General features: G+C 43.5%; 3 protein-coding genes and 1 long non-coding RNA gene across 6 annotated transcripts in view; 2 read left to right on the top strand and 2 right to left on the bottom strand.

Moving 5' to 3' along the window:
* The window catches only part of Dctn1 (dynactin subunit 1), a 30,857-nt gene extending 20,833 nt beyond the window's left edge, over positions 1–10,024 (bottom strand). Inside the window, exon 1 of one of the 3 annotated variants that reach the window (XM_058575087.1) lies at positions 9,893–10,024. The gene's annotated coding sequence lies outside the window, so the exon portion shown is untranslated. Of the gene's footprint in view, positions 1–9,651; positions 9,842–9,892 lie in introns of those variants that run through there. The other 2 variants (XM_058575085.1, XM_058575086.1) reach the window with 2 other exon arrangements.
* Positions 3,741–11,305, top strand: LOC131423736 (uncharacterized). The gene is made up of 3 exons (XR_009225674.1): positions 3,741–4,041; positions 9,088–9,186; positions 9,962–11,305. It is a non-coding gene; the product is annotated as an uncharacterized LOC131423736 (long non-coding RNA).
* Positions 11,306–18,851: 7,546 nt separating this feature from the next.
* CUNH2orf81 (chromosome unknown C2orf81 homolog) lies at positions 18,852–24,561 on the bottom strand. The gene is made up of 4 exons (XM_046432263.2): positions 23,903–24,561; positions 20,733–20,972; positions 20,426–20,647; positions 18,852–20,301 (listed from the first exon to the last, which is right to left on the bottom strand). The coding sequence occupies exons 1-4, from the start codon at positions 23,918–23,920 to the stop codon at positions 18,925–18,927; spliced, it is 1,857 nt and encodes a 618-aa protein (XP_046288219.1). The 5' UTR covers positions 23,921–24,561; the 3' UTR covers positions 18,852–18,924.
* On the top strand, positions 24,042–27,740 carry Wdr54 (WD repeat domain 54). The gene is made up of 10 exons (XM_046432271.2): positions 24,042–24,173; positions 24,559–24,781; positions 24,950–25,012; positions 25,365–25,431; positions 25,528–25,581; positions 25,868–25,995; positions 26,867–26,967; positions 27,067–27,229; positions 27,401–27,475; positions 27,553–27,740. Exons 1-10 carry the CDS (start codon positions 24,130–24,132, stop codon positions 27,682–27,684), a joined length of 1,050 nt encoding a protein of 349 aa, XP_046288227.1. The 5' UTR covers positions 24,042–24,129; the 3' UTR covers positions 27,685–27,740.
* The last annotated feature ends 229 nt before the right edge of the window (positions 27,741–27,969 follow it).

Below are 27,969 nucleotides of genomic sequence, written 5' to 3'. Positions count from 1 at the left end.
GGAGCACTCTACCACTGAGTTACATCCACAGCCCCTTTCTTTTTATTTCGAGACAGTTACCCAGGCTGGCCTCCAGAATTGTCCTGCCTCGAGCTCCAAAGTTACTGGGATTACAGGTATGCACCATACCAAGTTTGGTCTAGTTATTTAGCATCTTTGTGCCTCGATTTCTGCATCTGTCAAGTGGAAACAATCAAAGAATATATTTCAGAGAGGTATTGTGAGGATTAGCTGAGAAAATCCACATAAAATTTTTAGGGGGCTGGGGATGTGGCTCAAGTGGTAGCGCGCTAGCCTGGCATGCGTGCGGCCCGGGTTCAATCCTCAGCACCACATACAAACAAAGATGTTGTGTCCGCCGATAACTAAAAAAATAAATATTAAAATTAAAAAAAAAAAAAAAAAAATTTTTAGGACAGTGGCTGGTATTTAATAAGTGATCAATAAAAGTTAGTTAAGGGCTGGGGGCAGTGGCGCACACCTGAAATCCCAGCAGCTCGGAAAGCTGAGGCAGGAGGATCACCAGTTCAAAACCAGCCTCAGCAAAACTGAGATGCTAAGCAACTTAGTGAGACCCTATCTCTAAATAAAATACAAAATAGGGTTGAGATGTGGTTCAGTGGTTCAGTGCCCCCCAGTTCAATCCCTGGTACCCCCCCAAAAAAATAATAATAAAGTTAGTTAAGAACATTATCATCATCATAGTTGGACATGGCAATGACCCCACAGATAGGTAGACCAGGGATGATACTGATAAGGAAACAGATTTAGAAAATTAAGCAAATTCCCTGAAGTTAAACAGAAGATCAGGAGTGGAACCAAAATCTGACCCAGAGCCCTCTGTGCTTTCTACTGCCTTTCACTGTTCCCATATACATATCTAGGCTTCCAAGGCCATGTACATTCTTCAGACCATGCTGCCTTCAAAAAGTTGGAAGCAGGGGCTGGAGTTGTAGTTCAGTGGTAGAGTGCTTGCCTAGCATGTGTGAGGCACTGGGTTCAATTCTCAGCATCACATATAAATAAATAAAGGTCCACTGACAACTAAATAAAAAATATATATTTTTTTTAAAGTTGGAAGCACCCAGATCTAAGAACAGCCTCATAACACATCTATATATAGTCACTAACTTATTGGGAGCTTTTATTCTATTATAAAATGGAAATATCTGCCATACCTACATTAGTGTTATATGGATTGAAATTAAGTGCCATGGGTTGGGGTTGTGGCTTAGAGATGGAGCACTCGTCTAGCATGTGTGAGGCATTGGGTTCGGTTCTTAGCACCACATAAAGTAAAATAAAGACACTGTGTCCACCTATAAGTAAAAAATAAATATTAAAAAAAAAAGATTAAGTGCACAAAAGTATTTTGTAAAAAGTACCAAAACTGTAGTAGTATGAAGAATTATTACCTGGCAGGATACTAGATGGTATATAAACCTTAAAATTAAATGCACAAATAATAAATATTATAAGAAACTGCAGATAAAAGTGAACTAGAAAGAAAAGAGGTACATATGAGATTTGGGGAGTACTTTGTGTGTGTGTGTGTGTGTGTGTGGAAAAGGGGCTGGCTATGTGGAAAGGAAAGGCCTACAAAGCACTGTAAGCTGTGAACAAAGCATGAGTAGAGACTGAAATAATTCTGCTTGAAATATTAAAAGAAGACTAGCTTAGCTGAAGTGAAGAATTCTAGATGAGTCTATCAAACAATTAGCCTTCTGAAGCAGAGCCTACAACTTCTTTTTTTTATGATACGATGATCCTTAGCTCCTACAGTCAAATATTTATTGAATACATAAATACAGAGATGTACCAGGAGGTAAGTATAGATAGGCAGGGAGTTTAACATCAGGCAGAGATAGATGGATTGGATCCAATAACAACAGGAAGCTGGTCTTACTCCTGAGCAGTAGAGTGGCATAGTGAAACTATTTAAGGAAAAATCAAACCGATGGCTTATGCAGGATATAGTGGAGACAGAAGCAACTTGGCAAAGAGAGGATTACAGTAAGGAGGCTGTTGCAATAATGAACCTTGTTGGTGGGATCTGAATAAATATTATAAGAGAGAAGAAGGGGCCAATTGAAATATAGTACCAAAGGCTCTGTGATGGATCAGACACAAGGAAAGAGACAACAGGCCTGAGCTCTGGAGACAGACCTGGATACAGCTTTGATTCCCGTATTTCCTCACCTGGGCAAGCTATTTAATTTTCTGAGTCCCAGTTATCTGACTTGCAAAAAGGAGGAAATAATGCTACCTCATAGCAATGTTGTATGGAATAAGACTTAATTAAAGAATTTAGCACAAAATATGTGCTCAATAAATTGTAGATATTATCTTCATTATTGCAACTGTATGTGTTGCAATAATGATGACTTACACATGATAGAAACTCAGATGTTGCAAGGAAAAAATGGATAGATGGATGAATGTAAAAACTAGTAAATGAATAAAGAAATTGGGAGTTTTCAAGCTTGAGTAAAAACATAGCAATTAAGACCACAATATTAACAGAACTGGGGAAATGGGAAAGGAAACTGAGCATATTAGATGAGAGAAAATAAGTCTTGTTCTCAGGCTTTCTCTAGGCAAATTTAAATATGTACACTAACATATTTCACTACCTCCTTCAAATATGAACTGTGAGATTGCTAGTAGTTACAGACTAAGGTTAGTAGAATGCAGGGTAGGGTGAGATTATAAAAAGATAGCCTGAGGGACCCTTGTAGTGGTGACACTTCAGAATTTGGTGTTAATGTCAATGGCCTGGCTGTGATGCTGTACTACAGTTTTGAAAGATGTTAACCATCAGGAGAAACTAACAAGGGTATGTGCAATCTCTCTGTAGTTTCTTACAACTACATGTCAATGTATTCATTATCTCAAAACAATCAAACCAAAAGCCCAAACAGACTCCATTATCTCCACTCTATAGGTGATAGAACTGAAGCTCTGAAGTGAACAACTTGCCCATTTCTAACTGGCCTGAATAATTTCTACCTTGCTTTTACTGGCACCCCAGCATCCCTTGTTACCTTGATCTACTCTTGTCTCACTTGATCCTGGACTAATTCACTATCTACTTTCTTTGATCCCAATCCTGGAGGAGCTGGCTTGAAACCCAGGCAGTCTGATAGCAGGGCAAAACTGTATACATCTAAAAGCACTAGTAACAAAAAAATAAGTGTGGATGTTAGCCCCTCGGAAGTCAGGATGGGAAAGGGTCTGCTTACTATGAGGAGAATAGAGGGTGGGGGACTAAAATTGGATTCTAGAAACCCACAAGAACCCAGGACAATAAGCTTTCAGAGCCTTTTGTTACTCAGTCCCACTCCTTTATCTACCTTATAGATCTCATACAATAGAGGACTTTCCTAAATGGACTTCCCTGCCTTTTCAGTTCTTTATTATCCCCGGAAATTCCTGAAGCCCACTCCTAATCTGAATGTAGCTATCCCATTCCCAAAGTATTCCTTTCCCTGAGAAAGGTCCAAGGATTTTCAGGCTTACCTCCAAGAGTCAGGAAGGGAAGCTACACAGTACACCTCATTAAATTTCAATATAGAAGCTCTGCAGAAAAGCAAGAGATTTTCAGCCCTATGCTCAAAGACAGTAACCCCCCCCCCCCCCCAGTGAGAGCAGAACTTAGCCAGTTTTGAAGCTCCTGATGGTTCCTCCCCCTGAATCAAGTAGCAGGTTCCTGGCACTAGGACCCTGCAGACAGGGAACCCTGAGCCTGCGCTCTAAAGAGAGAGATGCACCATTTCACAACTTCAGCAAAAGCCAAAGCAGCCAACAAAGCCACAGCCACCTCAGCTGTGCTGGGCTCTACTGGATGTGCTGGGCTCTACTGTTTGAGCAGCTCATCGGCCACTCCCCAGAAGCAGATCACTCGGTCTTTCCCTTTTTAAACCCACGTCATCATCTGATCGTAATAGAAATCAATCTCAAATCACCATGCAAAGGCGTATCCATGGCAACCTCCAGAGGAAGGACACAGAGATGATGCTCCAGTGGCTGCAGCAGAAAAAGGTAAGTCCATTTCTCTTCTATCCATGCTAGTCCACCATTCTCCCCTTTCACTCAAGTCAGGTGTGTATATTACTTGCAAATCCTATCTATCACACTAACTAGGAAAACACATAAGGTGAGTTAATAATCATTATGTTATTATATAATGTTATAGGTCTGCCTAGTTCCATAAGTGAATGGTAGGAAAAAAATCTTTTTCTGGGTGATAGGATGGGAATAAGTTCTCTCTTCTTATTTACTGTCTCAGGTGTCAGTATCAGCCTGCAATACTTGACAAATCACTGTCAGTCACTTGTCTTTCTAATCAGAATGCTGCTGAAATAACTCGGGGATTTCAGAGTTCCCCTACATACTTACAAAAAGCTGGCAGCAACACTGACCCCAATGCCCTGCCCATTCATGCCTCTATCATGCTCAGAGACTGGCTCTTAGCAGCCTCAAGGTCCAGAAAATCAGGAATTGGAATTAAATTTCTGCCTTGGATGCCTCAAAGAAGAAATTTCATTTCTGCAGAGAAAGGTCTGCAGAAGTACTGCCAAGTCTAAGTAATCTTCCATGCCTCAATTTCCCTTTCTGTAATATAGGGTTATAACAAATAATACCTTTTTCTAGGGTATCATTGTAAAAAGCAAATGAGAGTGCCTGAGAAGCACTTAAAAAAGTGCCTGATATATAATACACTCAATATATGATAGCCTTTATTATGAGGAAAGAGGAGGAGAGGCCTATAAATGTGGAATTTCAGTCCAAAGGGTATTCTGCACTATTGGAGCTTATCTCAATTCTATTTTCTTTCTCTTTCCTCTGAACAATTCTTTCAAGCTACTTCTTCCACTTTCAAGTCCCTATTCCTGATGGATCTCATACAAGTGTCCTTATCCCTTAGCAAATAAACTTGTTGAGAAAGAAAACTGAGCCTACTAGGTAAGAATTCCTTTGCAAATTAGATATATCTGCATTCATCATTGCCTCTTTCAATGTAAATTCTATCTTTTCTTCCATCATTTCTCTTCAATGGAAATCATGTACCTCTCTTTTCCAGGCAACCCCTCCACTCTAAGGACCTGATTTAACAATCATCTCCTCTAGTGCCTTCAGTAACATTCCTTCTACTAGCTCTAACACATCATCAGAAGACCATGTTCTTCTAGTTTAGGCAATACTATTCTAGGAAAAACTGAATCTAATCCTTGTCACCTCCTGTGCAAGCCACCACCATCTCTATTCTTCCCTTCCCTGCCTGAAGGACTACTGAAAGTGAGTATGTATGTACTCCCTATTCTCAGTTCTCATCTACACCACAATCCACTGCAATCTGGCTCCAACCCTACCACTCTACTGATGTTGTTCACACTTAAAAGAGTTCTAGTGGCTACAATCTCCTAACTACTTAAACTCAAAGTTAATTTCCTAAGCACATCCTCCTTGACCTCTCTGAAGCAGCCAAAACTGCTAATCACTTCTCTGGAATTTTCTCCTTTCCTAGCTTCCTGGGCAATATTCTTTCTTACCTTGAACACCAATCCCTCTCATCTTTGTCCTTTCCATCCTTCCATAAATGTGGCTGGGAGAGTTCACCCATCCCCACAACTTCAACTTCCACCTACACCCACCACCACTCCGAGGCAGAAATTCTCTGATGAACCTCAGACCCATATCACTACCTGTCAGCTAAATACCAAACACCATTCAAGTTCAACATGACCCAAAACAGGCTTGATATCTTCCACCTCAAAGAAGGTTCCTCTTCTATATTCCCTCTTCGCTACTGGCACCACTATCCACCAAATATAGAAAACTGTGTCATCCTCAACAACTCTTTCTTGTTCTCAACAACCAATTAGTCATTCATTACTCAGTTAACTCAGTTAATTCTGTCTCTGCTGTTTCCCTCAGATTTGTCCCCTTTCTCTCCAGTTCCACTGACTTAATCCTGAGTTTAGTCCTATATCACATCCATGTTATTACAAGAGCCTCCCAATATCCCTGATCCTGATTTCCACCCTTCATTCGATTTCCACAGATGGCTTCCCAAAATGCAAACATGTCACTCCCTGTCTAAAAACCTTCAGTGGCTTCCCTGCCCACAAAATTGAATCTTTTTAGCACAGCACTATAGACTAATAAAAATCTGGCTTCATCATGAATCCAGTCAAACCAATCACCTCTCCTTTGATCCCCAAATGCTCTTAAGTTCCAGTCACTTGAATCTACTTAACTTTTCCCTTACACCTCTGCAAAATTAAAAATATTACCAGAACCATTCTCCCTCCTTATCCTTCAAGACTCAACTTGGTAATCATCTCATTCCTGAAGACTCTCCTACCTTCTCCATGTAGTTAGTCATTTCCTCCTCTGCCCTCACAACAGCACCTTGGATATACCAAATTTTATTTAAAATATTATGTGCTTTATCCTATTATGAATTCCTCCAAGACACAGAATTTTACCCATCCCAGGATCTAAGCACTGAACACAGTGCTTTGCACAGAGAAGGCACTCACTGTAGAATAGAAGCTCATACCAACACCAGGCTCTAGATAAATAAATTGGCTCTAGTTTTCCCAGAGAGTAACACTACCCTAAAAGACAACCATGGAGGGAAGGGGAGATATCTGTGTCTCTGTCTCTAACACACACATATACACACACCATCACCACCACCACAGTAGGTACAGCTCTTTCCTCTCTAGATAGGAGCCTAATAAGCTAAAACTGCACTGATAGCCCCAGGTCCTATGGAATTTGATCATGACACTAACTCAATCTTGTATGCTTCCAGGGTAAAAGAACCATAAAGAGGGATCTAGATGATGTACAGATTCTGGGAAATTAGGCACTAAGGGCAGCAAGGGCTCTTGCTCTTCTGCAGTGAAGCCCCTAGAAGATATAAAGGAGCTTGGGGAGGTCACACTGTACACCTAAACTGTCCATCATCCAAGCTCAACCAGTACCAGCCTAAACTTTCAAAGGAAAATGATATTAAGTCAGAATTTCTAAGAATCTCTAAGATGGCAAAGACGTGAAGATACATTTGAATCAGGTAATCTCTCAGTCTTACCTCTTCAGGGACAATGAGGACCCAGTTTCCATTTTCATTCATATGGGACAAATATCCCAAGTTACCCCCAGAAACACCTAGTAACTACAGATAGGTAGCAAGCAACCTGGAATTATCTACTATAATCTCACCCAACTTGTAACTCCAGAAAGCCACTAGCAATGACAGAGCTGGCAGAGCAAAACCTCAAGTGGCAGCCATCAATGTTATTATGATTCTCCCAACTATTTTGACTCCTCCCTAGAAACTTCTTTGTACCCTACATCCAGTCAAGCCTAACTTATCAATTCTTCCTTAGTATTACCTCCTGCATCCTTCCTTTCTCCTTCATTATTACTGTGATAACTTTGGTCTGCTATTTAGTAGTTTTGAAAATTAAGGCAAATAATTTATTTTTTTTGGTGCCTCATCTGTTGCTCTGCCTAATTCAAAGGATTCTTCAATCAAATGAGATCTTGCCCATGAAAAATTCTGTAATCTGTTATACATAAAAAAGCATCATTGTAATCATCAATCTAAGTCCCCTATTATTGATAATGTGAAGCCTGACTCCTCTTCTTTCCTTTCTCATTTCCAACTACTTTATATACAACAGTAAGACAAATATATCCTCTAAAAGACTGCTCTGTCCACATATTCATCTTCTCAACATCTTTCACTGCCATCCCATTTCTTTCCCATTAATCAAACAATCCTGAATTTGATGTATGCAGTCTCATCTCTGCACCACTGTCAGTTTAGAATGATTCCTCTGGTCTTGCAAGCCACACCCATCCTTCAAAGTCAGGCTAAAGCCCCAATACATGCAGAATAAGGAGAAATTTACAAAAGAAAGTTCTTAAACATGATGGAAAAAATAAAGACAGTTCATTTTGAATTAAAAAAAAAAAGGTAGAAATTGCTGGGCACAGTGCGCCACCTGTAATTGCAGCAGCTCAGGAGGCTGAGGCAGGAGGATCGTGAGTTCAAAGCCAGCCTCAGCAAAAGCAAGACACTAAGCAATTCAGTGAGACCCTGTCTCTAAATAAAATACAAAATAAGGCTAGGGATATGGCTCAGTGGCCAAGTGCCCCTGAATTCAATCCCCTGTAACTCCTCCCCAAGAAAAAGAGATAGAAATAGCTGTCACTGTTATTTTTTGAGTCAGCTTTTTAGAGGGATTACTTTTTTATTATTATTATTCTAAGAGATAACCTAAAATCAATAGGATGGAAGTTGCAGAGATGTGTTTTAGTAACCTGAAGAAAAATTTTATTGTGCTATCCCAATAATAAAATCGGAAGCTTTCTATCTAGTTAATTCCTATTAGAAATGTTTAAACCAAATTACAAAATTTGGTAAACTGACAATACTTTATACGGAATTCGCTATCACAAGTAGAACTGGAGTAACAGCATGTTAGATCTGAAAGGAGCCTTAGCGATCTCCGGGTTCAGACTCCTATTTTAAGGCCTGGACCGATGAAGTGACTCACCCAAGGCAGCAGTTTGTTCTTAAGGAAAGGAAGCAGAAAATGATCTCTAACTTTTAATCCAGTAATTCACACCCTTGCTTCTCAGAGTGTGGTCCACAAAATAGTAGCATTAGCATTACCTGGAAACTTTTTAGAAATGCAGAACCCATAGGAATCTGTATTTTAACAAGACCCCATTAAATGGCTGCATCATAAAAGTTAGAAAAGCACTGGCCTGCACTGCCCCTTCCAGTGAATTTCTAATTCAGAAACTGCATTTCCCAAACTGTACCAAACGTTAAACAGAGGTATAACCCAATAAAAATAGTATTTCCCAGTAAACTCTGGGAAACTCTCCATACATACCCCCAGATGGAAATTCACAGTAAATATCATTAGCATCCTGAAGGTTCTGAAATAGTTTGAAGTAGAGAAAACTTTAACCAGGAATTTTCTTAACACATTTGAGCAAAAATGGATTTAAAAAATAATAGTAGTAATGAAGTTATTTTCTCTTTTAACATCCCCGCAGCTCAGGCTCTGGCAATATACCAGGCAAAGAATGTCAACCTCTACCTCATAGCAAACGGTCAGTAAAGGCTTGCTGCTGTCTTCACTGCAATAAATGAGGGTAAGTTTCTAAATCTCTGTGTCTTTAAAAACAGCAGTTCCTCGTCTGTGTGATTTACCTGTGGTTCTGCCTGAAATCGAGAGACGTGCAAGATGACTTTTCAAGAGTCATCACGCCAACAGATAAGGCGGACCCCTGTAGAGGGGGTACACACACACCAAACCCATATGTAGACCCTGATGCTTGAGTCCTCTAATTTTTCCCCCCGTTTGAGACAAATTTCTCAACCATGTGCCCACAGGAAACCTGTGGCTTGGTATGGGTTCAGGGATGCCTCAGACGCTCCCGAGAAAAGAGGAGGACCCCTGCAGTTCTGGAGGAACTCTGAAGCACAGGCACTTTGACCCAGGTCGAACACCAGGCTGAAGAGCTCAGGGGGGTAGGTCGAGCCTGGGTTCAAACATCCAGACCACGGCGGGCACCCACCCCTGCCGCGGCCCAACCTTGCCTGCCCCCGTCACACACCCGGCTCTGTGCAGCGCGCTAGGCCAGCGCCGAACCCACAGCCCAATGCGAGAACCTCACGAACATGTGGAGGGCGGACAGCAGACAGCAGGCAGAATTACCGCCTTCGTACCTGTCCTGTCAGGGGCTCCGCGCCCTCTTCGGGCCCCACCGGCGACCGACGCCCAAGACCCGGCGAGCCCCGCCCCGCCGCCCCGCCCTCGTGGGCTTCCCGACGCGCCGCCCGACCCCCCAGACTCACTTCAGAACCCCTCGTCCCAGAAACCCAGGGGCGCTCTGAATTTACAGAAAACACTACTCTTTTCCGCAGTACCCGCCTGGCTTAGAAGTGGTAGCCAAGCTTGGCGGAAAAAACATCGATCAGGCACACAGCTGGACAACTAGGGCGTGATAAGCGCATGCGCAATGAGCCTGGGAAGCTGATAAGGACCTTCGTTGAGAGGTGCGTGGTGGCCAGCGCCCTCCGTCGGCAAAGGGAAGACTGTGTAGAAGATTTGGAGAACCTTTTACAAGCTTTTGAGTGGTAAACTGCCAGCTAAAACAGTAGCAATAAACCATATTTTGTTGGCTAGGCTGGAGAAAAACATAAATTTTGCTGCTACTCAGTGTCAGCCATCATATGTGGATGGAAACATTCTCATGCCTTTTTGATGGTAATGTAAAATAATTCAAAGTTTCATAATGGCATTTGGAGCTTTTATATTCTAAAAAATTAAACTTCTTGACTCAGTGTGCCCACTTCTAATAATGTAACCTAAATAAATAACCAAGTAAGTTTGCAAAAATGTTTGTATAAAGATGTTGGGAGAGCCAGGATTTCACGGACATGGGCTCGAATTCTAACTGCAATTTACTAGCTAGGTGAGATCTTGGGCCAATTACCTAACTTCTCCATGCCTCTGTTTCCTCAATTTGTAAAGGAGGATGTTAATGATCCTCTTTTGAGGATCTGATAATAGTATCAATTTCACCTGATTGTTAGGAGAATGGAGTGAATCTGAGTTTGAAATATAACTATTACAAAGATATGTTTGTCTCAGTAATCTCAAGTTCAAAACAACCCAAAATATACATAAAATTGATGGTGAGTGGGAGTGAGAGGTAATGATAGAAGGGATGAATTGTTCACCCCTCTACTACTCATCCTCCCCCCCCCATTTCACTTTCTACATTTTTAAAATTATTCTGAATGAATAATATTTCCATATGGTTCAAAAATCAAAATAAATGGGCCTGGTGGCCTATGCCTGTAATCCCAGTGACTTGGGAGGCTGAGGCAGGAGGATTCCAAATTCAAAACGAGCCTCAGCAATTTAGAGAGGCCTTAAGCAACTCAGAGAGACCTTGACTCAAAACATAAAAAGGGCTGGGAATGTGTGTCTGGATTCAATCCCTGGTACCAAAAAATCATCATCATCCTATCATCATCAAAATAAGATTCAATACACAATGGAACATTTTTCAGCATTAAAAGAGAATAAAATCATAGCATTTGCAGGTAAATGGATGAAGTTGGAGAATATAATGCTAAGTGGAGTTGTTAGCCAATCCCAAAAAAACAAATGCTGGATATTTTATCTTATTTATATTGGGGTTGGGAGGGGAAGCATGTGAAGATTAGAGGAACCCTAGATAGGGCAAAGGGAAGGGGGGGGGGCAAGGGGTGTAAAAAAGATGGTGGAATGAGATGGACATCATTTCCCTAAGTACATGTATGAAGACACAAATGGTGTGAATATACTTTGTATACAACCAGAGATATGAAAAAGTGTGCTCTATATGTGTAATATGAACTGTAATGCATTCTGCTGTCATATATAACAAATTAGAATTTAAAAAATTTAAAAATAATATTAAAAAATAGTAAGATTCAAAAGTATGTACTTAGAAAACAACCTTCAACCCTTCTTCAAACCTGCTCCATCATTCTTGGTAGGTGACTCTTATTGGTAGTGTCTTATTCATATCCTCAGTAGTTTATTTAAATATGAGCACAAATATATTGTCTCCTTTCTTCCTTTTTTTTTTTCTTGGTACTGGGGATTGATCCCAGGGGTACTTTACCACAGAGCTATATCCTCTATCCCCAAACCTTGTTGTTTTAATTTTGAGAAAGGGTTTCACTAAGTTGGTGAGGCTGGCTTCAAATTTGCAATCCTCCTGCCTCAGCCTCCCCAATTGCTAAGATTACAGACATGCTCCAACCCCACCAGGCTTCCTTCTTTTTTGTGTGTGCAAAAGGTAATACACTATGTTTACTTGTACTTTGTTTTCTTCACTTAACAATATATCCTGAAGCTAAATCAGTACATTAGAGGTCTTCCTCATTCATTTTCCCAGCTCTATTGTATGGACACACTTAATTTATTAACCAGCTTCCTCTAGTTGGATACTTTGTTTCTAGTCTTTTGCTGTTACAAACAAAGTTGTAATGAAACTCTGTGTCCATACACATTGCATGTGTAATCAAGCTTACCTGTAAGATACATCTTGGTCAAATAATAAATGCATTTATAATTTTAGAAGAAATGACCTCCATCTCCTTCAATGAAAGAGAAGTGATATAAACTCAGCGCCCAGAGGTACATGCCTGTAATCCCAGTGACTTTGGAGATGGAGACCCAGGATTGCAAAATAGAAGTTAGAAACCAACCTCAGCAATTTATTGAGACCCTGTCTCAAAAAAAAAAAAAAGACTGGGACAGGGAATGTAGATCAGTGGTGAAGCTCCCCTGGGGGTGTGGGGTGGGGGAGGCAAGGGAAGGGAAGGGAGAGAAAGAAATAGTATAAAATATAAATTGAAAAAATTTTAAAGGCACTACAACCAGGTGCAGTGATGCATGCTTGTAAAATGCAGCAATCTGGAGTCTGAGGCAGAAGGATTGCAAGTTAAGACCAGGCTCAGTAAATTGACCAGACCCTGTCACAAAAAATGTAAAAGGGCTAGAGATAGCTCAGTGGTTAAGTGCTCCTGGGTTCAATCTCCAATACCAAAATAAATAAATAAGTTTTAAAAGGGGAGACCACTACATATACATATTTGTTATTTTGGTAAAATATACATACGCTTTGCTAATTTAACTATTTTATAAAGTATACAGTGCAGTAGCATTAACATTTTTGTACAATTATTACTTCCATTCATCTGCAGAACATTTTCATCTTTCCACACTAAAACTGTACCAAATAAGGCCAGACACAGTGGTGTACCCCTGTAATCCCAGAGGCTCAGGAGGAAGAGGCAAGTTCAAAGCCAGTCTTGGCAATTTAGCAAGACCCTAAGCAACTTAGCGAGACTCTGTCTCAAAATTAAAATAAATAAATAAAAAATGTACCAAACAAACACTAACTCCCCATTCTTCCCTTTCCCAACCTCCAATAATTATCATTCTTTGTCTTGATGAATTTGATTATTCTAAGCACCTCATATAAGTAGTAGAATCATACAATATTTTTTCTTTGATGCCTGGTATATTTCACTTAGCAAATGTCTTCAAAGCTAATCCCAATTGTAACATGTGTCAGAATCTCATTCCTTTTTAAGGATGGATTAATATTCCAACATATAAATATACCAATTTTTTTATCCATTTTTCCCTCGAGAGGTATTTGGGTTGTTTCCACCTTTTGGCTATTATAAATATGCACATTTTAAAAACAAACATACATATCCCACTCACCCCATTCCCCAGATTCCTTCTCAAAGCAACTATTAATGCTTGGTTGTTGTTGTGTGTCTATGTGTGTGTTTGTGTGTGTTGTCCCAGAGTAAGACTTTGGAAACTTATGCATTTTAAATGCAAATAACAGCTCCCTGTGAACACTGTACTGAACCTTGCTTTTATCCCTACTGAACAATCTGGATAATATGTCTTGGAGGTTTAAAGGTCATCCTGTTATTACATTGAGATTATCATGCCTTGTTCTATATGGGGATATATATCTTTATATCTTGGCATGTATGTGTATGTGTGTGTGTGTGTGTGTGTATATGGATATATACACACATATGTATATGTTTATGACTGGAACAACCTTTAACAGATGTGCTGAGTTTGGGATGTGAAGCTACCAGGCCTTGGATGGAGGTGGAACGCAGAAAAAATTCAAATGCTGTTCAGCAGCATGAAAGGGAAGACCCACTGAATCTAAAGGACAGGTCATGGGCTGGGGTTGTGGCTCAGCAGTAGAACACTCGTCTAACACATGCGAGGCCCTGGGTTTGATCCTCAGCACCACATAAAAATAAACAAAGTATTGTGTTCAACTACTTCTAAAAAAACAAATAATTGTAAAAAATAAAATAAAGGACAGGTCATGCTTATAAGAGAACTATTGGGGGGGGGGTGCTGGAGTTGTGGGTCAGTGGTAGAGTGCTTACCTGGCATGTGTGAAGCTCTGGGTTCACTCCTCAGCACCACATGTAAATAAATAAATTAAATAAATAAAAGATCCATTGACAACTAAAAAATATTTAAAAAAATAAAAAAGAACTATGGGGGTGATTGTTTGTTTGTTAATATATTGCATTAGGTTAAGTGGCCTGCAAGGGAAATTATACTGTCTTTGTCCTTTTTATTGTTTCTTAATAAATGCTGTTTTAAGGGACCCAGCCAGTCTTTGGTCCCCTCTGATGAGGAGCCTGAATGACACCCCAAGGACTCCCAAACTGCTGTGTGGCTACAGCCCATTCCCCCAACCTATAATGCAGAACACCGAAGAACAGCTGTTCTCTTGGGGGTGAAATTCTAGGCATTAGATGACATGGGAAAGCATCAAGGGGGAGAAACCCCTCTCAGGAAGGAATACTATTTTCCAGAATGAGGCGGATTTTTAGGCTTCAAAGCTTGGAGAAGTGATGGATGAAGGAAGAGGGCAAATCAATGGTAACAAAGCCAAATGTGGAAGATGATAGATATAGGGGCGAGAAGTATCTAGATTAGGGCTGGAGTCATAGCACAGTGGTAGAGCACTTGCCTGGCATGTGTAAGACACTGGGTTTGATTCTCAGCACCACATAAAAATAAATAAAAATAAAGGTCCATTGACAACTAAAAATAATATTTAAAAAAAAGAAGTATCTAGATATACCAACACCATCTAGTAGACATATGAAATTTTGAAATTGTCTTTAATTGATATACAAACTAATAAATTTAAAGAAATTTTGGGAGAAAATTATTAAAATTAAATTTCACATGTCAGCCACATGTATAATTTCTAAAGACACAATTCTAAAAAGTAAAAAGAAACAAGTGAAGTTAATTATATATATAATATATATATATTAATTATATATTAATATATATATTATTAATTATATATATATATTATATATATATATATGAGGGGTACCAAGGATTGAATCCTGGGGCACTGTACCACTGAGCTATATCTCCAGCCCTTTTTATTTTTAATTTTGAGGCAGGATCTTGCTTAGTTACTTAAGGCCTTGCTAAATAGCTGAGGCTGACTATGAACTTAAAATCCTCCTGGCTCAGCCTCCCAAATCACAAGGATTACAGATTTTTGCCACCAACCCTGACAACAATATATTTTTACCCAATATTTTTACTAATATTTCCAAAATATTACCATTTCAATGTGCAATAATCATCAATATAAAAATACTATTGAAGTTGGGCATAGTGGCACACACCTGTAATCCCAATGACTTGGGAAGCTGAGGTAGAAGGATCCCAAGTTGGAGGCCAGCTTGGGTAATCTAGCAAGACCCTGTCTCAAAAAATAAAGAGGCTGGGGATATAGCTCAGTGGAAGAATCTCTCTGTGTTCAATCCCCCATAACACACACACACACACACACACACACACACACACACATGGTAAATGTTGGGATAGCTTTTTTTTTTTTTTACTAAGTCTTTGAAATTCAGTGTGTATTTGCATTTATGGCACACATTTATTAAGATGTTATGTTCACAACAGAATTTTTTTCAGTACTAAGTATCAAACACAGGCTCCCAAGCATACTAGGCAAGACCTCTCCCACTGAGTCACTCCCTAGCCCTGAAAATACTTCATATAGTTTAGATTTCGATTTCATAAAATTTAAAATAAAAAAATACATTCCAGCAGGGCTCAGTGGTACTTGCTTGTAATCCTAGAGACTCAAGAGACGGAGGCAGGAGGATCACAAGTTACAATCCAGCCTGGGCAACTTGGTGAGACCCTGTCTCACATAACAGAAAGGGCTAGAGATGTAGCTCAGTGATAGAGTGCCCCTCTCAATTCAGCCCTCAGTACTGCAAAAACAAACAAAGAAAAAACTGTTAAATATGCAGATTTGAAAATCTGGAGTAAACACTAAAGAACAGAGACAGAATGTATTCTTTCAGAGAGAGAGAATTTCAAAACAGGAAAGCAATTCTACTACACTCTAAGATGTTACCCACCTGCTGGGCACAGTGGTGCACACCTGGAATCCCAACAGTGTGGGAAACTGAGGCAGGAAGATCACAAGTTCAAAGTTCAGTGCCCCTGGGTTTAATCCCTGGTACCCACCAACCCCACACCCTCCAAAAAAGAGAAAGAAAAATAAAAGGACTGGGGATGTGGCTTAATGGTTAAGTGCCCTTAGGTTCAATACCTGGTTTAAAAAAAAAAAAATCTGTTGCAATGACTAACTCTTTGTCTGTCTAGAACTAACAGATGAGGAAGAAGGATGGGCTCTCATATCCCCTTGCTGGTTGTATTTGGAGCTGACTAATTCTGCCAGCAGCTTCCTAAACCTGATTTGTACCAACTGGGTGCTCCTGCTAAGTGACACAAGTGTGCTGGGTCATCCTCAGCAAGTGACTGGATTCCAAGAAGTGTGTGTGTGTGTGTGTGTGTGTGTGTGTGTTATGGGGGATTCTCATGGAAGGCAACCATGAAAGCCAGTAAATAACCAGAATGCTGGGGTATAAAGAAGAGTAGGCATCACAGAAGGTTAGCATCCATCCTTCATTACCTCAGAGTGGATCTGAAAGCAGAAAGGACTCAACATAGTTAGTGGTAAAGGTGAAATCTAGGCTCTTGGGGGTAAGTGTCTTGGAATATCCTGGGAAGAGATGAGAATATAGGTGATGGAAGGATAACAGTTTAGGGAGATATATTGGGGCTCAGTAGAAATGTCACAATGTATAGGCAAAGATGGAGGCAATGAAGTTTTCCCTCTGACTCAAGGTAGGATTTTTAGGGGAGTGTATAGATGCAATACATGGATTCAGCAGAATGTACGTTAGGCTTTGGAGATGCCTGTTTTGGAGTTCCTGAGTTAGGAAAGAGATCCTGGAATGTTTGTGGAGAAGAAAGTCATGGTACATATCACTGATTCCAGCACTGTTTACCAGCAGGTATATCTCAGGACACTTCTGCAAATGCCACTGGGCAAAAATCCAAATGGAAGCCACAAATCTGATGTCCTTCTTGCCAAGCAGGAAACTGCATGGATCCATGCTTCTAGTGACACCAGAGTTTGAGATGAAACTTAATTCTTCATTTCTGCTTGTGGGGGGAGTCTGTGTAAGTTGTAGGCCTCTGAAGCCAAGAAAACCTATTTTGGTATTAGAAACTAATTATGGCAGGTGCCAGCTCCAAATGTCACAGCTGGCAAAGCTGATTCTTCTCCACTACTATCCAGTGGCATGTTGCAGCTCTTAATAAGTGGTCTATGCCCTCCAGTGTTGCAGCAGACCCCAGCAGCTCTCCACCAATTTCTTCTTTCTGGTTTCTTTTCTCCTGAATTTGAAGAATAAAATCCACACATAGAAAGAATAAGTGTAAAAGAGTAGGATTTAGGGGTTGGGGTTGTGGCTCAGTGGTAGCGTGCTTGCTTAGTATGTATGAGGCACTGGGTTCGATTCTCAGCACCACATAAAAATAAATTAATTAAATAAAGGTATTGTGTTCATCTATAACTAAATTTTTTTAAAGGTAGGATTTATTCAAGTGAGTAGCAAATACAGATCTCTCTGGGGTGAGAGGGAGCCCACTAGGGGTGACCACTTGAATGTGCTAGTCTAGGGGTTTATATAGCTCTTGAATCAACATTATTGGTCCAAATTTATGCTAATCAGGCCTTGGAAAGTATCAATGCTATTGGTTAGCCCTGCAATCCCATTAGGTCTGCCCTACCTCTTACTGCTCATCATCTAGGGCTGGGCCACCAATGGGACAATTCAGTGAGCCCTGGTTTGCCTCAGCATGGCTCACTATGCCACAGGCCTGTGTTGGCATAAGTGGGCTCCTTGTAATTGAGGCCTGTACTTGCCTTCCACACTCCAGACCACCCAGGGCCACCACTCCACCATTTCAGATGAGGGCTTGGCTTCTCCAGCTCTGGAGGTAGGAACTACATGGGGCCCATGAAAAGCCAGCTACCAGGCCACAATTTTCCCAATGCCCATGGCAGGGCACCTTCAGAGTAGAACAGTCTAGGTGGAGACTAGAAGGCATTGGAATAAGGGGAAAGGCAAGGGTGTTAAGAGTGGAGAATGATCCCCTCTTGTCCTGGGATTATTGAGGACTGAGGTCTAGTGATGTGACAGGGTAGGAGAAGTGCTCAGCCCAGTCATTATTGCTGTCTGCCCAGTTACTTCTGTGTAACAGGCCTGAGACTCCTGCCAGAGCTGCCCATATTGAGCAAGCAGGTGAACCCAGAAACATAAGAAAAATCCAGGGCTTCAGCCCAGGGTGCTGAGTGAAACTCACAGCAACATAGCAGAGACTGCCACCTGGCCACTGGGAAGTGCTTGGAGGGGTGGGGGCTAGAACACATTGCATCTTGGGGACTAGCGATGAGGCAGGTGTGGAGTTTATGGCAAACCTCTACCCAAAAGTAAAACTTGGATTTGCAGTCTAAGATGAACAGACTAAGCTCCAAGAACCAGGGGTGCAAATCAAGTTCCTCTTATCTTTAGTTATTTTGTGCTTAGGCAGGACCATCCCCTTCCATGCCTAATAAAACAGAAATTTCTCCTCTATGAACTAGAGCTCTTTTTGCAGACTTTATATACACTCCTTTGCAGAATGCCTCTGCTGGGGAACAGCCTAGTCCCTAAAGCAGGGTCTCCTAAGGATGGTGATGGGGCTATCCCCTGGAGCCCTTGTTCCATCTTCTTTTTAGGCCTGCAGGACAACTGCTCCCCCTGGCATTCAGTGAGAGAATAGACACCCTTGGAAGTAACATCAAGCCAATTCCTAGAGCAATTCAGGTGTTTTATTTCTGACAGGCAGGCACAGGGTAGGTGAAATTCCCACTGCCAGAGGTTCAAGAACCGGAATGGGGCATGGGCTTTGAGGGGAGCAGCCACACTTTGGGAGTTGCACTCTTTGTTAGCTGTTCTGCTGTCACATGAGGTTTGGACACACCTTTCTGGATGGGGCGCTGCTCAGCTGCAGGAGAGGTGCCTCCTTCTTCTTTGTCTTCCTCTTGGGACACAGCAGACTTAAGCAGCACCTGGGTGCTACGGTTCCACATGCTCACACCAGGAGCCAACTTCACTGCTTCTGGCACCAACACTGGCCTCCAGAATACCTGGGATGTGGCCTCAAGGACCTGAGGCATTGTTTGGGGCCATCCAGAAGCCTGGCCATCCTTTTCAGCAAGCCCCAGGCCCTGTGGGGGCACACGGGTGCGGCCAGCCCACAGGTTGCTCAGCAGCTCAGCCTCCCTCTCCCAGCCACTGGGCCACTTGGCTCTGGGCCACACACTGGGGCTGGACCTGTGAGCAGCTTCAACAACTGCCGGGTGTGTGCCAAGGAAATGAATCCCAGGGCTTGGGAAAGGTAGCTTCGACCCAAAGGATAGTGATGGTGGGCCTAAGTTTAAAGTGGGTAATTGGAGTCTGGGTTCTGGGCCCACAGCACGGAAAGGAATGTCAGGTTGTAGAGGGAAGAACGCAGCCAGGGATGCAGGGACTTGGGGGCCAGGGGTTTGGAGTCCAACCTGGGCCTGGATCTTTCCCTGCTGGCGCTTACGGTAGGCTTCCAAGGGGTGAACCTTGGAGTCTGGAACCAAGACCTCAGCCAGGGGGCGCACCCAGTGGCGGGGAAGCCGCGCAGGGTCCAAGCGCACCTCGGCTGCCTTGCGATCCACCCTGGACTGAAGCGTGCCACGCCGCGAATCCAAGTACACAGGCTGCTGCGACTGGGAGGACACTGTTGCACTGAGAGCACTGGTGTCGCCCTTGGAGGAGAAGGGTACTAACATGCCTGAGGCATTGGGGGACATCGCCTGGGTCTTGCGCTTCAACTGGTCCCCAGCCGCGTCTGGTTGGGGAACGCAAGAGTAGAAGTCCTCCAGCGACAGGGGGCCCCTGAGGTGCTGTGGGCTCTGGCTCTCCACAGAGGCCCGGGGAAGGGCTACCCGGGACAGCTCCGGGAAAGGACGAGGACTCTCTGCAAGTTCCACTTCCAATGACGGTTGTACACTCCCATTCAAGAACCCAACCAAGGAAGAGTGGCTTCTTGCCCCACGATCAGGTTCCTCCAGAGTATCCCCGAGCTCTGCCTCCAGAAACAGCTCCGGATTGGGCTGGGGACCCAAGGTGACACTCAGAGAACGCTCCCGAGATTCCGTCAGTTCTTGGGAGGCTCTTCCCGGCCCCGATCTTCTTAAAGGGATCCGGTCCAGGTTCTCCAGGTCCTGCGGAAATGCACCGGGATGGTGAGAGGTCAGAAAGGGAGAGAAGAATTAAGGACAGGAGTCCTGAAAGGCCCCTAAGTAGATCAAAGACGCGGCGGGACGCTGGGCTAGGAAGGAGGCTTACTTCAACTTGGCAATTCTCCTCCAGAACCTCCGAGGCAGGTGTGTGCAGCACGGGTACAGAGCCCTGAGCCCAAGCATCGGTCGTGCACGCCAGGGGCTCTTCATCCTCGCCCCATGTGGGGTCCTCAGCCACTGCTGATTCTCCCTCGTCCCGAGCCAGGAAGCGCCACTCAATGATCTGCAGCATGGCCTCCCGGGCCTGACTGATGGTAAATGGAATGCACTGCGAAAGTGAGGAAGCATCTCAGTCCCGCAAGGAATGGTGGGTCGGGAGAAATTGAGTCTGGAAGACCAGGATCCAGACCCACCTGCTGGGTCAGGTAGACTTGGAAGGCGGAATCCATGACTCGAGCCAGCAGATCCGCCAGGATGTCCCCCACTATGTCCTCGCCCTCCTCGATAGCGGTTAACGCGATCCACTCGGCCTCATTAAGCCGCCCAGGCACGATCTCCACCTGTGGCACCGTCACGGTGGGCGGTCGCGCCTTCTCAGCCTTGGATCGGGTCATCCCTCGGTCTCGGGCCTGCCTCTCCTGTCTTTCCTGCCTCTGTGGGAATGAAACGGCACTCAGGGCAGGTAACAGAGAAGTGCGACTGAAGGAAGCTTACAGAAATTATTTAGTAGAAAGGGAAGGGGACAATTTACTAAGAGACTATCATGTTGCTAATTGCTTTAATTTTCATAAGTCCACTAAGGTTGTTTTACAGACAAAGAAACTGAAGCTTGGCAGAAGTTAGCCATAATTTGCTTGGAAGCACAGAGTTTTAGATGAAGCTTACATAAAGCTCTAACCCCATGGTCCTTGCTAATTGCAGGAGTGCAAAGTGTCCAAAGTCATTGAGAGTTCAAAGAACTTGAGAAGAATGAGAAAATAAGCAAGCTGGAATTACTGGTGCTATTTTGTATGTCTTCTATATTGTTAACTACCATTTTTATCCCTATTTTATGTGATTTGCCTAGGATCACACAACTAGAAAATAGTCAGAATTTCTGTCAGTTTGTCTAATTTCAGAACCTGATTTTATCCTATCTCTCAAATTAAAAATATTTGAAACACATACAAAAAGGATATATATCTCCAAATACATTAAAAACTCATATAAAAGGGAAAAGCCATTTAAGATACCAAAGATAAAACAACATTTCATAAAAGAGAAACTGTAGATGATTTAATACATATTTGAAAAGATGTCTAATCCTCAATTTTATCAAAAGATATACATTTAATTTATATTCTCACTTTTAGGTCATCTTAAGAGAAATTATTTTTGGCCTGGCACAGTGGAGCATGCCTGTAATCGCAGTGGTTTGGGAGGCAGAGGCAGGAGGATCGCAAGTTCAAAGCCAACCTCAGCAATTTATCGAGGTATTAAGCAACTCAGTGACACCTGGTCTCTAATAAAATACAAAATAGGGCTAGGGATGTGGCTCAGTGGTCTAGTGCCCCTGAGTTCAATCCCTGGTACCAAAAAAGAAAATAAATTATTTTTAAAGCCAGGTGTGGTGATGCATCTCTGGAATCCCAGAAACTCAGGAGGCTGATAACTCAGAAGGCTGAGGTAGGAGAATCTCCAGTTTGAGGCCAGCTTCAGCAACTTAGAGAGATCCTATCTCAAAAAAAAAAAAAAAAAAAAAGTGGTAGGGAGGTAGCTCAGGGTCCAATCCCCAGTACTTCAAAAAATTATTTTAACATAAGAATACTCATGCCAGCAAAGTACATAATGTGACACCATGCTGATGGGAATATTAAGTGGAAAAATATTTTTGGAAAGCCATTCAGTGGTATGTATCAAGAACATTAAAAATATTTTTAAGACAAGTGTAATGACAGATGCTTGTACTAGTGATTACTCTGAAGGCTAAGGCAGGAGGATCACTTGAGCCCAGTAGTTCAGGCCAGCCTGGACAACATAGCAAGACACCATCTCAAAAAAAGAAGGAGGAATCTGTCACCGTGGCATATATCTATAATCCCAGTGACTGGTGAGGCTGAGGCAGGAGGATAACAAATTTGAGGCCAGTCTCAGCAACTTAGTGAGGCTCTCAACAACTTAGTGAGATCTTGTCTTAAAATAAAAAATAAAAAGGGCTGGGAACTGTTCAGTGGATAAGCACCTCTAGATTCAATTCCTGGTACAAGAGAGAGAGAGAGAGAGAGAGAGAGAGAGAGAGAGAGAGAGAGAAAGAAATGTTTTTGACCTTTGACCCTGACATTTCAATTCTATAAAGGCATTCAAAAGGCATATTCTGAAATAAAGATTAAAATATATTTTCTGATATATATTCTCTGTGATGCTATACACTAGAATACTGAAACATATCCAAGAAAAAAAGGTGATAATTATGCTGTATCTGTATAATAGAATGTTAGGCAATGATTAAAAAATAATTTTTAGGAAGAATTCCCAATGGCATAAGAAAATGTTCATGATATAATGTTAAGTAAAAGAAACAAGATACAAAGTTGCTTGTCAATTACATCAGATATATAGACAAATATGTATTAAGGAAAAATAAAACATCAAAACAATTACAGAAGGTATGTTTATTTTCTGTTTTTCTCTATTTTATAAGTTCTCTACAATGAGTTTGTATCCTTTTGTAATTAATGTACTTAAAAAGAAGACTAGTCCTCAAAACTCACTTTAGAGACATGGTAACTTACTCTCTTGGGAGACTTCTCACTTCCCTACAACAGTCTCTCTGAACCTGGTTCCTTCCAAAATTGACTTCCAAAAGCAATCTTCCCAAACTTTTATCTACTGCCCTCCAACCTTCTAAACTCATACTTGATATTCCCTAAAATTCATTCTCCCTCAAATCTGATGTTTCCTAAACCTCACACTGAACCCCAAATCCCTTACACCTCTTTTCGCCTTTCCACCAGCAAGAACAGGAAGCACTAGGATAACATTTGGTTCCTTAGACCTCTCCCAGTCTTTCATCTGACCCCTGCGATGGTGCCTAGACCTGGCCTGATTTGAGGGGTGGTGGGTGAGAGATAGGATACTTGTGCACAAAGGCTCTTCAGATATGTTTTCTTTATTTTAAAATTTCTTGGCTTTGGAACAATTTGACTTTCAAGTGCAACCTCATAGTTGTTTAATCCATTTGTTCCTTCTGAAATTCTCGAAATAGAGGATTTATCCATCAACACCTCCCCCCAGCTGCCTGACCAATTCTGGTTTATCCATTGAAATGGCAAGCTCGGTGAAAGAAATTTATAATATGTGTTAGCTGTTTCCAAATTCACTTTTTATTCTCGAGCCCCAAATCATTCATTGACTCTTTCCTGAGAGGTCCCAGAGTGACAGAGCGCGAGGGGGCAAAGTGCAAATGAGTGCAGATGTAGGCTTTCTGCCCAAGTACGGATATGGCTTCCTCGGTCATCTTGAACGCCCAGGCCGCGCAGAATGGCCCACTCTTTCTGCCACCGACCTTACTGGCCGACGCACCCCCCCTTGAGCTGAAGCTCACCGAGCCATCATGCGCCATCGCCCCGGCAATCGCTCCAACCCGGGTGTCCCGGCTGATTCCTTGACGCGTCTCTGCTGCGGACGCTGCCGCCGCCTAACGGTCGCCTCGGAGACCACGGAGCGCGTTGGATTGCTCGCCCCGCCCACAGTTTCCCCGGCAACCGCGCCGCGCTCAGCACGTTCCGACCGTTCGCTCCTCCCAATAGCCTGCGTGGGTGCGTCGTCTCTATGGTGGCGGCGGATTCGGAGAGACCGAAGGATCCAGCAGTCAGGCAAGGAGATGTGGGGCTGCGGGTGTGATCTAAGACCCTGACAGGATGCTATTATAGGGAACCAAGTCCAGAGAGGAAGGGCCTGGGGGCCTCATCCCGCCCTTTTGGCTTGGGCACCTGGGGCCACCGGCTCCTGTGTCATCACCATTCCTCCTCTGGGATTCCCCATCGTCCTGTGACTCAGCCCTGGGACTCCCCTCTTCTGGTGTAGGAGACCTTCCTCCCGCCGTGAGACCCTTACCTATCATGTTCTCGGGGCACTTCATCACATCACCCAGTCTCAGGGGTCTCCCTCAGTGCCTCATGATTGCTCCTCCCACCCCCAGGAATCTCTACTGTGATCTTTTCCCTTTGCGCCCTGGGATTGGGGTGTTTCTTCCCCCAGGATGTTCCGCCGGGAGCGCTCCGTCCCCCTTCGAGGCTCAGCCGCCGCCCTGTGTAACAACCTCAGTGTGCTGCAGCTGCCCGCCCGCAACCTCATGCATTTTGCTGTGGTCCACGGACCAAGCGCCCAGCTTCTCAGCGCTGCCCCTGAGGGTGTACCATTGGCCCAGCGCCAGCTTCACGCCAAAGAGGGCGCTGGAGTGAGCCCCCCACTTATCACTCAGGTGAGGCACAGAGTTGGGTGAGGTGTTGGTGAACTCAGACCTTCCCCACCCCCATCCTTTTCAAACCTCAAGAAATAGGCCTTCCCCTAATTCTCTGAATTTCCACTCTTCTGATGCCTCATATCCCCTACTCTGATTTTCTCCTTATTCTGATCCACCTACCTCCAGGTCCACTGGTGTGTCCTCCCCTTCCGAGTACTGCTGGTACTCACCTCACATCGAGGGATACAGGTAAGAAGACTCCCACCAGTCAACTCCCCTCCTTTAGACCTCCCTTAGACCTTTCTGCACTTTCCTGCAGTCTCTTCCAAACTTTTTACATTTGTAGCCTGCTCTTCCTCTATTTCTCATCTTCCATTTTCTCTAGTTCCCAAGTGCCTCCTTGTCATCACCATCAGCCTCTTTACTACCTGTATAACCTTAGGCCTACCCTAGTTATCCTCCTCTGAAAAAATAGTGTCTGTCTCCCAGAATGGTTTTAAGGATTAAATGGACTAAAGTTAACATGGATATGTGAAGAACTCTGTACAAGACTCAGCAAAGATCAGCTGGACCATGGCCTATCCTTGCCCCTCTGTTCCAGATGTATGAGTCTGATGGTTCCATCATGGTCTACTGGCATGCACTGGATTCTGGAGATACCTCTTCAGGTACCTGCAGGACAAAGTGGGGTGGGTAGGCATAAGAAGTGTTTACCAAGGCTGGGGAAGGTGCTATTTCTGATAGTTTTCCCTTTTCACACTCAGTACAGGCTGTGTTTGCTCGAGGAATTGCTGCCAGTGGCCACTTCATCTGTGTGGGTGAGGGGGCCAGGGGCAGGGAGGGCATTAGGGAAATGGAGATAGGGGTGTGGGTTTCAGCCAGGAGAATGTTGAGGGACTGAGGAAATTATGAAGGGTTAGATAGGAGGGTGAAAGAGAAAGGGATAGAAAGGATGGGGTAGGATGAAGGCAGTGAGTAGAGGAGCCAGGTTGTTGGAATAATGGGTTTGTTACTAAGGTAGAGTATGGAAAGAGTGCTGAGTGTGGTGGTTAAAAACCTAGGAGGGTCAAGAAGTCATCCAGGGGGTGCTGGTTCTGGCTGCAGGAACATGGACAGGACAGGTGCTGGTGTTTGACATCCCAGCAAAGGGTCCCAACATTGTACTGAGTGAGGAGCTTGCTGGACACCAGACAGCAGTCACAGATATTGCAACGGAGCCTGCCCAGGGACAGGTGAGTAGACTTCTCTTATCCATCTTGGTGAGCCTAGAAACCTTACCCACCCTGGGAGGCAACAGACCTGGGTTTGAGTCTTGGTTCTACCACGAAGCAGCTGGATGGCTTTGGGCAAATCTGTTCCTTCCTAGACTTCAACAACTTCAGCTTCAGTGATAAAACTAGAGGTACTTTAGGTGGCATTTTATAGTTCATTAAGCCCTTTGATACTGGTATGGATTGAGGAATTGGAAAAAAAAATGGTTTCTATGATGCTGTCCAGCTCTAATACACATAGCTTCCTTCTGTGGACTTGAGCAAGTACTACTTATTTAGGCCCAACTCCAGAGGCCACCTCTCCTGGAGCATATTTCAGCTCCCACTAATCTCTTTTAGCTAAACCCTGAATTGGTTTAGCTAAACTGCCCTCAAAGACAACTCGTCTCCCCAACTGAATTGCAAACCTCTTGAGAATAGGGTGTGTATTTTCTGATTTGTATTGTCCATGGCACCTTGTCCAAGGCTGTCTGGTGTTGGAGATCAAGAGGCCCAGAGTCACTCATGATTCATTGTAAGACCTCCAAAAAGTCATGACACTATCACTTCAATTTCATCATCCATTCAACAAGGACAGTTACTTATTCCCTTCTAATACAGATGCCAGGGTGGAGATGCGGTACTTTTAATCCTATAAGAAAATGCAAGGGAAGCAGTCTGCTTGAGGAAATCCTGAAGAGGATTTCTAGTGGGTCCACTCGATGAGGGGTCCACATCTTGTCCTTTCCTTGGAGAGGCAAAGATGCAAATATGGCCTCCCTTCCCCTCCTGCCCTATACTCAGGACCATAGCAGGGAAGAAAGGGAAGAGCTGATCCCACCTTTCCCCTCAGGATAGCGTGGCTGACATGGTGACAGCTGATGATTCAGGCTTGTTGTGTGTCTGGCGATCAGGGTCTGAATTCACATTACTGACCCGCATTCCAGGATTCGGGTAGGTGAGGCAAAAGGGAGCTGTGGCCTTCCTGATGTATTTCAGGGTGGGGAGTGGGAGTGAGTCTGGAGAAACCAAAGTTAAATGTCACCTTTGCAGGATACCATGCCCCTCTGTGCAGCTATGGCAGGGGATCATAGCAGCAGGCTATGGGAACGGCCAAATACGTCTATATGAGGCCACTACAGGAACTCTACATGTCCAGATCAATGCCCACGCACGGGCCATCTGTGCCCTGGACCTCGCTCCTGAGGTGGGCAAGGTCAGTCTACTCCTACCTGCCTAAACTCTTTCTCCTCTGAGCACCTAGGCTTGGTCTGTACTCAGGGACCCCCTTCCCCAGGGTACCTGAGCAGGTGTTCCAGTCTGCAACCATCCTGTCAGGAAATTCTGATTTTCACTCTTTCTCCATTTTTTTTTTTTTTAAATATAGCTACTCTCTGCAGCTGAGGACACCTTTGTACACATCTGGAAGCTAAGAAGAAGCCCAGAGAGTGGCTACATTGAGGTGTGTGTCATGGGAAGGGTGGAATGGCGGCCCAAGCACAGGGCAATAGGCCCTGATCAACCCTCTTCCCCCACCAGGTGGAACACTGTCATGGTGAGTGTGTATCTGACATCCAAGTGTGTGGTGCTCGATTCTGTGATCCCTCAGGCAGCTCCTTTGCTGTGACTGGCTATGACCTCGCTGAGATCCTGAGATACAGCAGTGTGTGAGAGAAGAGCAGACTTCCCTTCTCCCTATGGTATTTATAAAGTGTCCCCTCCATCTAGCCCTTGTCTGATCACTCAGTATCACAGTCATACTTTGCAACGGTGACGTAAGCTCCAGGGAGGAGGGAGTGTATAGGTCCAGACCATGCAGAGTCAACCTGTCCTCAAGTACCAAGTGAAACCAGGTGCAGTTTTAGGCCTGTAATTCCAGTAACTCAGGAGGCCGAGGCAAGAAGTTTGCAAGTTCAAGACCAGCCTCAGCTACTAAGCAAGACCCTGTCTCAAAAT

Source organism: Marmota monax, unplaced genomic scaffold, assembly GCF_021218885.2.
Source record: "Marmota monax isolate L192 unplaced genomic scaffold, Marmota_monax_Labrador192_F-V1.1 WCK01_AAM20220418_F8-fsc00106, whole genome shotgun sequence".
Taxonomy (NCBI): domain Eukaryota; kingdom Metazoa; phylum Chordata; class Mammalia; order Rodentia; family Sciuridae; genus Marmota; species Marmota monax.
This window is presented reverse-complemented; position numbering and strand designations above follow the sequence as displayed.

What these genes read in the sequence shown, in the direction of transcription:
- CUNH2orf81 (XM_046432263.2), bottom strand. An exon ending in AAGTCTACCTGACCCAGCAG is followed by an intron (nt 20,648 to 20,732) that starts GTGGGTCTGGAT and finishes TCACTTTCGCAG; the next exon opens with TGCATTCCATTTACCATCAG. An exon ending in AGGAGAATTGCCAAGTTGAA is followed by an intron (nt 20,302 to 20,425) that starts GTAAGCCTCCTT and finishes GCATTTCCGCAG; the next exon opens with GACCTGGAGAACCTGGACCG.
- Wdr54 (XM_046432271.2), top strand. Translation starts at nt 24,130, where the DNA reads ATGGTGGCGGCGGATTCGGAGAGACCGAAGGATCCAGCAGTCAG. An exon ending in TGGCCACTTCATCTGTGTGG is followed by an intron (nt 25,582 to 25,867) that starts GTGAGGGGGCCA and finishes TTCTGGCTGCAG; the next exon opens with GAACATGGACAGGACAGGTG. An exon ending in ACCCGCATTCCAGGATTCGG is followed by an intron (nt 26,968 to 27,066) that starts GTAGGTGAGGCA and finishes TCACCTTTGCAG; the next exon opens with GATACCATGCCCCTCTGTGC.